This window comes from Symphalangus syndactylus, chromosome 12 (assembly GCF_028878055.3).
Source record: "Symphalangus syndactylus isolate Jambi chromosome 12, NHGRI_mSymSyn1-v2.1_pri, whole genome shotgun sequence".
In the NCBI taxonomy this organism is placed as follows: domain Eukaryota; kingdom Metazoa; phylum Chordata; class Mammalia; order Primates; family Hylobatidae; genus Symphalangus; species Symphalangus syndactylus.
In genome coordinates this window covers 56,401,348-56,414,552 of record NC_072441.2, presented here as the reverse complement: position 1 = coordinate 56,414,552, position 13,205 = coordinate 56,401,348, and the positions used below count along the sequence as shown (strand labels likewise).

The 13,205-nt window shown below is 32.8% G+C and overlaps 1 protein-coding gene across 5 annotated transcripts in view; it reads left to right on the top strand.

Annotated features, from left to right (window-relative positions):
• Nucleotides 1-13,205, top strand: part of COL11A1 (collagen type XI alpha 1 chain) — a 223,552-nt gene that overhangs the window by 185,365 nt on the left and 24,982 nt on the right. For all 5 annotated transcript variants that reach the window (XM_063624370.1, XM_063624368.1, XM_063624371.1 and 2 more), the window contains 3 exons: nt 160-213; nt 872-925; nt 2,352-2,405. In XM_063624370.1, coding sequence (XP_063480440.1) covers nt 160-213; nt 872-925; nt 2,352-2,405 — 162 coding nt within the window. The remainder of the gene's footprint in view (nt 1-159; nt 214-871; nt 926-2,351; nt 2,406-13,205) is intronic.

Below are 13,205 nucleotides of genomic sequence, written 5' to 3'. Positions count from 1 at the left end.
AGCATTTTCAATTGAATTAATTCTTTAGAAATTTTTTGGTGGGAGAAGAGAAATGTTCTCAGCAGGTTTTGTCATGACTTTAACCTCTTCACCTCCAGAATGTCATAACTTTATAAAAATTTATTTTTCATTTATTTTTCTTTCAAAACGTCATTGTAGGGTCCTGTTGGTTTTCCTGGAGATCCTGGTCCTCCTGGGGAACCTGGCCCTGCAGTAAGTATCAGGGAAAAATTAAGAAATTATTTTGGTGGGAATGTTTCCAATTTCTGTATTGTTAATAAAGAAAAAATCTAATAACCTAAGTGAACTCCCAAAAACAGAAAGAAAAAGAAAACATAAAAAGTAATTGCAAATGCTGGAAAATCCATATAGTTGGAGACTATTGCACCAACATTAAGTGATTAAGCTCTTCATGCAACGTAGGTACAACAGTTGGATTAGATTCCTAGACTTTGATGGGTTGTAAAAACAAATTATCTGAGTAGCATCATTATTGTTATTTGAAAGTTACAGGATCTTTGCTTTTCTGTTTCTCTTCTATAATGCAAATCCTATTTCAAACTACAACATATTTGTTCATGGTGAAAGGATTCACTGGCATTGTATACTAATGACATCTTCTTTCTTCCTTATATAAAGAGCATGCTGGATTTTAAATTTGATATATTAATAGTAGCAGTTTTACAAAATTTTGTGCGGAGAGTGAGAGGTACCACAATCTTTTTAAAAAAGGTTAAAAGAATATAATGATTTTACTTGTTCATCTGATAATTTTTCTCAAGAGATGGCCTAACATACCTTTTTCCTGATAAGTGGTGTGGTTTATTGATACTGAGATATATCTTGCTTCATATTTTATTGCCTCTTATAGGGTCAAGATGGTGTTGGTGGTGACAAGGGTGAAGATGGAGATCCTGGTCAACCGGTGAGTAAATGCACTAATTTTTTTTTAAGTCTTTACATAGTCTCAAGGCATTTTAATGAGATAATTAGAAGTAATCAGCCTTTGAAAAACATAGCTCTATGTATATGCACTTTTCTGGAAGAATTATCAAAAAAAAATTTTGAATTCCCATTAAAAGTCAATCTTACATGGAACGTTTCTTGTTTGATGTAAATTAATAAACAGTCTTTATAATGAAAAATGTAATCATATCATACTAATGAGGTTGTCGCACTATATCAAATTCAGTTATCTATCCATTGTGTTAAAAAAATTAAAATCACGAATAATACTAAAAGCAAAGTTATTTCCCATCATTAGCAAAGGTTATTATCCCATCATTAGCATGAATTATTTTAATTGTGAACCTAAATGAACTCTCAACATAGTATAGGCCTTTTTAAAAAAACTTGTGAATGATACAGGAGTGTACTTTGACCACATGTAGTTATTTAGGGAGAAAGTAAGGGAGGGAACTCACTTTAGGAGCCAAAGACAATGGTTCCTCAACACAATTTTGTCTCTGGGGCCATTCCCACTAGATGCTTTACTATCACAGATACAGGCTTATTCTGCATAGACAGACCTGTGGATCATATCTCAGCTTGTGTATTAGTCCATTCTTATACTGCTGTGAGGTACACAAGAATGGGTAATTTATAAAGGAAAGAGGTTTAATTGACTCACAATTCTGCATGGCTGGGAAGGCCTCAGGAAACTTACAATATGGTGGAAGGCAAATCAAGCATGTCCTTCTTCACAAGGCAGTAGGAGAGACGAGTGCAAAGTGAAGGGTGAAAAGCCACTTATTAAACCATCAGATCTTGTGAGAACTCACTCACTATCACAAGAACAGAATGTGAGTAACCACCCCCATCACTCAATTACCTCCCACTGGGTCCCTCTCAGGATACATGGGGATTATAGGAACTACAATTCAAGATGAGATTTGGGTGGGGACACAGCCAAACCATATCAGCATGTTATATACACCTTGGCATAGAATGTTAGTGTTGTACGAAAAGAAATTTAAAAGTAATATTATTATGTTTTCACATATTTATGTGATATGAGCAGAATTATTAACCATATGATTATACTAATTAGCATGCCTGTTTAATGCTTGCCAGATATAAATTAGCACTTTTTAATAGGACACAGTTTTACATAAAGAGAATTTGATTCACTTTGTTCTAATTGTAAATAATTTTACCATATAAATTTACCAGCTCTAACTATAAATATCTAGAGGAAGTTTAGGTATCTGAAATAGGGCTGAGATTTTCCAGGAAATATTGACATGTGGAAATGAAGAAAGAGGGTTGGTTTCCATCCGGATTTTGAAAATGTATGCGGGCCACAAAATAATATCCAATTTTGTTAAAGGTATTTTTTTCACATTTTATAGGGTCCTCCTGGTCCATCTGGTGAAGCTGGCCCACCAGGTCCTCCTGGAAAACGAGTAAGTTTCTTTAATTCTTTATTTGAAACATATGCTCATTAGTCACCATGTATAAATTTATATGTGTGTAAGCTGCAGGCAGCATGTTATAAGAATAATGAGAAATATCATAAATCCTAAAAACAATTTTTAAATGTGCCAAATAATAACTAAAATAGAACGTATTCTAACTATTTCACTGTCACAATAAAAATGAGAAAAACAACTTCTACTTAAAGAGCTTTCCACTCCTCTGTGCTTAGACCTCCCCTTTGTACAAATGTAGTAGATTATTATAAAAGACTTCGGTGGTATCCTGAACATTAACTCCTATTGTAATACTTGGGGATGAGCTGTCAAAAGTCCAGTGCTAGCTTAAAACATTGTAAAAACCTGAATGCATCAATGAAATGAGCTGAAATGAGCTCAGGAATCAGTATATAATGTTAAATTGCTTTACACTGTCAAACTTCTCTGACTAGGAAACAGTATTTTAATGATGTGCTATAGCAAAATATAAATAAATAGATATTGCTGACAATATTGGCCACAGTAGACCCTAGGAGATTTACTTTCCTGTCATTTTCTCACTGATGCATTCTTTTCATAATAAAGCAATCTCTGCAGACCTGCCTTTTACAGCAGCTATCTCACTTTAGAGTGTTCTTCTGTACCACCTGCAGTCTATTTTCAAACCGGCACATGAGTAAAATATGTGATAAACATCAAAATATATTTATCACGCTGATTCCCTCTTCAGTAATCCAAAGTCACAGGGCAATTGGGGCCACTGCTGTTTTCTAATGGTATCTTTACTTCAGGGGAATTTTTCATTCTGAATATCCTCACATTAAACATAGAATGTGAATGGGTTTTACTTTTGTCTCTCAGCAATACAAATTTGAATCAATATTTACAAACATTTCTCTTTGCTAAAAATATATTTAATTTATAATAAAACTTGTCTCTGAAAACAATATGCTCTTCATTGGCCAAGTACATTTTTTTACATTTTCTCTTATTATTACTATTGTGTCTACAACCCCAAAGCATGGTCTCAGTATAGATTTATCCCCAAGCAACCATGGGGCTGTTATTCTTAGAAAGTAATTAGAAAGTGTACATGATTTTTTATATCCGTTGCCTCTTTCTGCTTTAAGTCCAGCTGCTCATAAAACTGTGATGCATAGCTGTCTATTATACTATTTCAGACCTTTTGGAAGAATAATTATAAAAAACGTCCTTGAGAATGAGTTGAAATACTTCCTGAAACAACAGGAAATCATTTTTTTTCTTTTTTCTGGCCTCAGATGGTGGGATGCTATATAATGTGGTTAGCAGAACAATGCAGTCCCAATAGCTGGCTTTCAACCCAGCTTCATCAGTTACTACCTGTATTACGTTGGGCAAATTGTGTATTTTCTGTTTCTCAGAGGAGCTAACACCCACCCTAGGGTTGGGTTGAACATAAGATAAATCGTGTAACACAATAAAAAAAAATAACCTCATAACTGTTGCTGTGTTAGCTCTGAGTTATGCCATAGTTATTAAACACTTCTGAGCACAGGGATAATCATCATACAAGTATAAAGTATGATGCTTTTAATATAAGCAAGGAAATTAAACCTTGCTTCAAAATGTGGTAGCAGCTAGAAAAGGAGAGACTATATCAAAATTGATTTTAAATATTCTATTACATATTGGCAGCTTCTCAGCTCATTTCATTACTCAAGTCAAACTCTCAGCAAGTGCTATCTGGTCTAGTTTCATTTTAAAATATGTCCAAAAAGTACATATTTATATTTTTAAATAAATTTAAGTAATTATCATTTGATATTTGAGTGAATTATCTTAACATGGTAACAGAGTTACAGAATGCATTTGTTTCTTTAGCCATTCAGTGGTGGGTCACGTGAATTATTCATTTTGAAAACAACTGAATATTTTTGAAGATTTTTTTAAGTAATAGAATAAAATAACTTATTAAAGAGTATAAATGAAAACATAAAAAATAGACATATATGTGTGAACCAGTAAATCTCATGCGCCTTTTAGTATAATAATATGACCCAAAACTTATATATAAACCTATAACTATCACATAAAAATATTATATGTTAAAACTATTAAACTGTTGTATGAAGCTATTTTGACATAATAATGTTGACGCTATTGACATTATAAACTTTCAAAATATTTTCAGTCGTATTTACTAATTTTAAAATCATGATAATATAATGCAACAAATTTTTATTCTTTATTGTAACATGTTTTTAAAATATATTTGTGTTTATTACTTCGGAATGGGTAATGATCGACAATTATAATTTTAGTGAATAACTCAGACTTCTAGGAAGACCTCCCCCCAATTCTGGAATTGAGAAAATATCATAGAAAAGTCAATACATATTCAGATTTAGATTATATATTTGTTCTACAACACCGAAGTAGTTTCGAGTAAGAGAAATTCCATGTATTTACATTCTTATTCATTTACATCTGAGTTGGACCTCTGCAATTTCTAGTTAAATGAGATACAATTTTAAAACATGAGTTAATTGCTGATTCTTAATTCCTGTCTCTTATAATGAAGGATGCATTTTCATATATTAGAAATAATCAGTTATAATAAAATATAGTAGTATATTAATGAAAATATAATGTACAAAAAAATTTAGTTATTTGTTGCTTTAAGAACATGAAGCATCCTTTTATAGTACATTTAGTGTTGCTATAAAAGAATACCTGAGGCTGGGTAATTTATAAAGAGAAGAGGTTTATCTAGCTCACAGTTCTGCAGGCTCTACAGGAAGCATGATGCCAACTTCTGCTTCTGGTGAGGGCCTCAGGCTGCTCCCTCATGCTGGAAGGAGAAGCAGAGCAGGTGTGTGCAGAGATAACAAGGTGACAGAGGAAGCAAGAAGGGGCAGCAGAGGTGCCAGGCACTTTTTAACAAGCAGCTCTCTCAGGAACTAACAGAGTGAGAAGCCACTCACACCCATCCTGGAAAGGTATTAATCTATTCATAAGAAATCCATCCCCAGGACTCAGACACCTCCTATTGGGCTCTACCGCCAAGATTTGGAATCAAATTTCAACATGAGGTTTGGAGGGGAGAAATATCCATATTATAGCAATAATCAATAATTATTTTTTCATCCAAAATTAAAGATTACATGATACTGTGAAATTGTAAGCAACTGGTAAATTTTTCTTTAGATATAAATGTCAAATACAATTAGAAATTAGAAAAATTGTTACTCTCATTGCTGCCAATATTTCTAACTAGACAACGTTGTTAACTCCCCTGATTAAAAGGAATTTAAAAATCCTTAAAAAGATAAAATTATGGTTAAGTGGATTTATGAGATGGGTAAAAAATAAGAAATTAAGATAATTTATTTGCAAAGTTATACTTGATTTGTTATATAGATATATAGGCAATGGTCTCATTGAAGAAAAAGCCCAGAAAATACCGAAGGGCATATGTAAACCTTATTTGTAACAAATTGGACATTACACATCAATGGAAAGTGGATAGACTATTGAAAAAATTCTGCTGGGAGAAACGATTTTCTATATGGAAAAAGATTAAATATACCTCATCTAGCTCATTTAACAGAATTCAATTCTAATTGATTTATAATCATAAATGTCAAAGGTAGACTTTGAAACATTTTACCAAAAATTATTTGAGAGTAATTTTTTGACCTCCAGTCATAAATTCTAATCACACAGGTGTAATCAGAAAGGAATAGATTGATGTATGAAATATATGACCATTAAAATTTCCTATTTATCCAAAAATGCTTAGAAGACATTGGAACAAAAAGATCTGATTAGGAGAAAATATTTGTAACATACAGGAAACATGCATAGAATAATTTGTTGGAATATCTAAGTATTTCTTACAAATTATAATAGCAAGAAAAAACAATAGAAAAAAATATGCCAAAGGCATGAAAAAGTATTTGACACAAATACCCCATGAAACAAGAAAAAATATTTGTAGAAATCAGGAAAGTGTGTACTAGAAATTACATTGAGATACTATATCGCATACACCAATTAACAAAAATATACTCTGACAAACCAAGTATTGGGAAGAATGTTTTCAAAAAGCAGTGAAGATTATTATGCACAGCTGTTGTGAGTTACTGGGTACTGCCACTTTAGGGAAATAGTTCTATGTTACCTAATAGAATCTAACAGGAACTTTTTCTGTTGTCTGGTGGTAATTCCATTTCTAAGCACATATCCTAGATGACATTTTGCACATATTCACCAAAAGACTCAAGGAATAATGTTTTGTTATCCTTGTTAATAATAACTATAGACAATATAAGTTAATTGAAGTATATTAATAAACTAAAATTTTGTATGATCATAAAAGTGAATGCACTACAGATGCATGCATAACATAGATGAATCTCAAAATCTAATATTAAACATTAAGCAGAATAAATATGTGTATGTGTATACATATGTCTTATGTATGTATGTGTATATAATATTGAACTGGAAAATATATATTACATTATTTCATTTATATAGTATGAAAAATTGTTACAGATATGTTTAGCATTTAAACATAAGTGGTAAACATGATAAAGAAACATAGGCCAATGATTAACAAAAATTTAGGATGGTAATTACTTCTGTGGAAAAAAAGTGGATTGCAATTGTTACAAGTGGTATGTAGGAAGCTTCTAAGTTAATGATACTGTATTATGTAGTGCATTTAGGTTGAAAGCCTAAAATAATATAATATTGAGTCATTCTAGCATATGTTCTTTAACATTATGAGAAAGCACATTAGTTGAGTTCCCTTTGATTTTTGATGAATTATTTTAAAATAACCTCATAAAAATTTTAGCACTGTTCTATCCTCTCTTTTTAAATTACAATTTATAGAAAGATGATGAGCTATTTAATCCATTCTAGTCACTTTGTAAACAAAATTAGAAGCCTTTGTATTCATGAATTAATAATAACATGAGAACGGTGGTGACTATGCATTGCTTACAAAGCTATTCACATTCATTTTCATATAATAGAAAAATCAACCTTAGGTCAACCCCATCGAGCATAATATGCAGGGTTTTCTCTTTTAAAATATGGCAACAATAAATTGAAACTGAAAACCATTTAACACAATATGTTAAATTGTTTTCTATATTAGGTTTGGATAAACTGGCATGCTTAATTGCTCCTTTCTGTTTTACATAATAATCTATTTTCTTCACCAGATTAAAATATATTTTAATGGTGTGAAAAATTACTCTTATGTCAACAATCTTATTACCAAAACTACGATTTGTTCTGATTTAACACTAGCAATTAATGCTTGCACCATTAATTTACAGCCTACAACACTAGTTAATTTAGTCAATAACTCTACCTCAACATAAACAAATAGGTGGCTTAGCTTGAAAAAAAAAAAAAAAAAGGAAAAAGAAAAAAATGGAAACACAGGTCAAGGGCAGTGGCTGACACCTGTAATCCCAGCACTTTCAGAAACTTAGGCAGGAGTATTGCTTAAGCCCAGGACTTTGAGACAACACAGTGAGACCCTCATCTTCACAAAAACTTTAAAAAATTACCCAGGTGTGGCGGCACGTGCCTGTAGTGCCAGCTACTTGGGAGGCTAAGGTGGGAGGGTTGCATGAGCCCAGGAGGTCCAGGCTGCAGTAAGTCATGATTGCTCTACTGTACTCCAATCTGAACAACAGAGGGAGCCCCTCTCTCAAGAAAACAAAAAGTAAACCCAAAAATTGAAGCCCAAATTACTTACTAACATTATCTGCAACCTATAAACTGACACTCCTTTTATCTTAATTTCACTGAAAAGTAGAGACCAGAATGCTTTTGCATCAGAATGAGACAGAACTTGTTTCAAATCCTTGCTACCTAAAAATGTGACTTGGGATAAGTTAATTTATTTGAGTCTCAGTTTTCTCATTTAAAAAGTGGGCATAGTAACTAATTTACAATACTGAAGTGAGGACTAAATTAAATTAAGAAAATGTGTATTTAAAGCACAAAGCCTAATGCCTGAAGTTATCAGAGTCTCAAACAGTGGATGTTATTATTAAGCATTGAATAAGGGTTTCAAAATGTAGTGTTATTTATAAACTAAATAAACCTATTATTAAAATATAAAGATAAGGAGTAAAATATTTTCTTCTAATATCCTAGTTGTATACATGAAATGATAGCTCGTTAGCAATAAATTCATGGTAAAGTTAGTTTTGTTTATTGTTGATTTTGCTTTGTTGTTTGAGTTCAGCAGTGACCAATACTGAACTAACTGGGTGATACACATACAAAAAGGATATAGAATATTAATTAACTGCACTTTCAGAGTATAGTATATTGTGATTTTAAAGAAATTTATATTTGTAATACTAATATAAATTGGTTATCCCTTGGTGCAAATTCATGTGACATATATGGTAAAGAATTTCCTATGAGAACAAGTACCAAAAATAGAAGCATTTAAATTCATGACAACTTCGTGTATTTTTTTAATAAAATGGATTTGTCAAACAGTAGAGATTTAAGATCAGTTTAAGAAATAATAAAGTTATTAGGCCGAGCGCGGTGGTTCACACTTGTAATCCCAGCACTTTGGGAGGCCGAGGCGGGCGGATCACGAGGTCAGGAGATCGAGACCACGGTGAAACCCCGTCTCTACTAAAAATACAAAAAATTAGCCGGGCGTGGTGGCGGGCGCCTGTAGTCCCAGCTACTAGGAGAGGCTGAGGCAGGAGAATGGCGTGAACCCGGGAGGTGGAGCTTGCAGTGAGCCGAGATTGCACCACTGCACTCCAGCCTAGGCGACAGAGTGAGACTCCGTCTCAAAAAAAAAAAAAAAAAAGAAATAATAAAGTTATTAAACTATGAGTCAACTGAGAAAGAGGTATTTGGTCACGCCCATGATCCTAGCACTTTGAGAGGCTGAGGCAAGAGGATCACTTGAGCTCGGGAGTAGGAGATCAGCCTGGGCAACATGGTAAAACCCTGTCTCTACAAAAAAATACAAAAATTAGTCAGGTGTGATGACATGAGCCTGTAGTCCTAGGTACTCTGAGGCTGAGGTGGGAGAATAGCTTGAGCCCAGGAGTTCGAGGCTGCAGTGAGCCAAGATAGCACCACTGCTGTCCAGCCTGAGCAACTGAGTGAGACCCTGTGTCGAAAAGAAGAAAGCACTGTACATAAGTGAGATCACTCCGTTTATACACTGTACGTATGTGAGGTCACTTTGTCACTTTGTCTATACCACAGGTGAACACAAACATCTAATCATAGAGGGGGATAATGCAGAGTGAATTCTATGAATTGAAACTGATTTGAGAACACTGTCACCACAAACCTTTGGGTTCAGTCAGCAGACAGCAATATCTGATGCAGCAATCAATTTAATACCACTTTTGTGAAAATAGCAAGAACATATTTCTATGCAGTAAGGTAATATCTGTTCTACAGGCTTGTGGTTTGGTTGAATACAGATTTGCCTTACAATCTGTTTCCCTTTAGTCCATCTAGAAATGTTCATCTTAAATTAACTTTGTATATATTTTGTGGAAATTAACGTTTCTCAGATCCTTACTTTCCCACTGTAGAAACAATAAAAAAGTCACAATTTTTTTCTATAATATCTTATGGCAGAAGTAGCAATGACAAGAAATGTGTTCAAAAGTATTACCACTTTTTTTCTGTGATTGAACCTTATGCATGAATGATAATAAAACTTCCTAACAGAATATTGATCACAATGTTCTAAGTGGCAGTGATACTGAGAAAGAAAATTCTAATGGTTATTAAACAAGTAGGAGAATTACATTATCATTCACGTACATGTACTTTCTGTCATGCATTTGTAATACTTGAGAATGAATGTATATTTCCTTAAGGTACTGGAAGATTTGTACAGCTTGTTTCAATAAGCCATGGACTTTTAATACTAAAGTTATCATTTTAGCTAGTTCCATGTCCTTTTACTGAAAAAGAAATCTAGAGCTGACCAAAATAATTTAAGCATTATAACCTGAAAATGCACATATTAAATGGAAATTCGAATTCAGCTCATATTGCCAAAGGGAAGTTCACAGTAAAAAATTAAAATGGTAACTGCTGTTATTAACTGGTTATAATGACAGATGAAGTTTTAACTTATTATGCACACACACATCATATATATAATATAGTATATATATGTGTACCTTGTATATGCATGTACTGTGTGTGTATATATATATGCAAACACATATAAAGTATTATAATATATATAGTATTAATTGAAATTTCAAATTCAGACATTTTCTTTTACAAAATCCTTTGAAAAATTCTAATATAAATGTATAGATAGAAAGTACATTGTAATAATAAAATAAATTATAAATCCACTTAAAATTTCTGTGTGGTACAAAACTGTGCCTTCCAAGTAAGGTCATTATGAAAACAAGGTCTGCATTTAATTTGAGAACCACCGTAGATATTGTATACCCTCTAGGAGATTCATAGTTCAAGAGGAGTATTAAAGGTTCTGAAAATTTTGAATCAAATTTATTTTCAAACTTTTTAAATATTAATGTTTTTAATACTTTTGGGAAATTGTTCAAATTGTTTAATGTGGGGAAACAAAAATTCTTGTTCATTTAACATGTTCAAAAATGTCAGTTTATCCACATAGCAAATTGTATACTAAATTTGGCAGTTTATTTTGCTAATATTAAAAAATCAAGATCTCCATATGCCAAGTCTCTGCCTTTCTCCAATTCTCTTTTTTCTTCCCTAACTCTGAAGTCAGCACATAATCATGCACCCTAATATTCTGCCTCATAGCAAGACAAATGCATAGATGCTTAGCTACTGGCCTAAGTGAACTCTTTACAGGTCCATAAAGACTATCATGTAATTTCCATTCTTATTCCTTTAAGCATGCATGTGAGTGATCAGAAGGTAAAGTGTTAGAAGAAGCCATCCCTCTCTCATCAACTCACACTGTAAGATTCAGATCAGAGACTAGGTTTTTAGGAAAATCCTCTATACTGCCAAACTGGATCATTGTACCTATTTTGTACACTGATCTCATCTTTGTTTATTTTACAGTGTTCTGTTTGTTAATTTTTGTATCTGTGTTTGTGACTAAATTCTGAGAATTTCTTAGTGATTTGATTTTACTTGTTATTTATATGCATAGTACACTCTGGAATATAAGGGATATTTAAATGTTTGTGACATGAGTGGAAAAATGATTAAATTACAGAATCATACCATAAAACTTGAATGGTGGAAAGAAGATTATATTAGATGCTTTATATGAAGAATAGTTCTCATGAGTAGAAAAATTTGTTATAACAATAACTACTGGTGGAGAATTAACTAGGCCCTATTTTAGTGTGTTATGTTTTTATGAGGTATTTTTCAATAAGAACATTCATTACTTCACGGAAGTGCAGCAAGAGCTCACCAGATTAAGTTTCTGCCCCTTCGTTTATGCAAACATATGAGGAATGAATTATTGGGACAAGAATTTGTCCGTAGGCATTGTCTTTGTTTTGTACTACTGTAACAGAATAACACAGACTCTCTAATGTATAATAAGCACCGATTTATTGGCTGAAGGATGGGACATCCAAGATTGAGTGGCCACATTTTGACATCAAATTCACAGCCTCAGCCTTGTTTTTTTTTTTTTTTTTTTTTTTTTTTGAGACGGAGTTTTGCTTTTGTTTCCCAGGCTGGAGCGCAATGGTACAATCTCGGCTCACTGCAACTTCTGCCTCCTGGGTTCAAGCGATTCTCCTGCCTCAGCCTCCTGAGTAGCTGGGATTACAGGTGCCCACCACCACGCCCAGCTTTTGTATTTTTAGTAGACACGGGTTTCACTATGTTGGCCCAGCTGGTCTCGAACTCCTGACCTCAGGCGATCCGCCTGCCTTGGTCTCCCAATGTGCTTGGATTACAGGAATGAGCTGCTGTGCCTGGCCGCTTCAGCTCTTTTATATTTATTATTAATCAATTCATGAGCCCTCATGACCTTAACACCTTCTATTAGGTCCCATTTGACTTACTACTCTCTCAGGAAAAGTATATCTGCTTTCATCCTCATTTTTCTTATTTTTTTGTCATCTGGAAAACATATAAGGAATAAATAAAATTGGGAAAAATGAGAAAAAGAACAGAACAAAGTCATTTAATAAAAAATTTTTACTATGACAGATATTTGTTCACAGAGGGAAGAAATTATTTAGGGACAAGAAGCCCTTTATTTTAATCACAATTTAGTTGCTGTATCGTCATTTAGTTATGTTAAAATTCTCTAGGCTCTTCTAATTCTGATTTTCTTTCTCCTTTGAAGTAAAGGTGATATTTTCCTTCCGATTTTAGACAATAGATGGCTTCCTTTTTTAAAAGCCATGTATTGACAAATCTTTTCTACTATAAACTTCATGTTTGTAAATGCAATCTTTTCGGGTTAAGCCCACATATCATTATGTTACTAGTTTAAGGAAAAACTGTCATTGAATAAGGAAAAGCTATTATTTCATTGAATATCATTATTTCTATTTCCAAAATAATAATCATTATTATTGTTGTATCTACTTTGCGTATGTTATTATTTTAAAGATCACACCAAAATAATTTCTGGCTCAACATTTTAACAATAGAATAAATTTGAAATTCATGGCTCAGTACAGAATTCCTTTTGCATAAATATGAAATTTGAAAGATGTCCTTTGAAGTTTTAATGTATACATTATTATTAGCATATTGATTCCACCTCAAGAGATTACCCTTAGAATTTATACATTT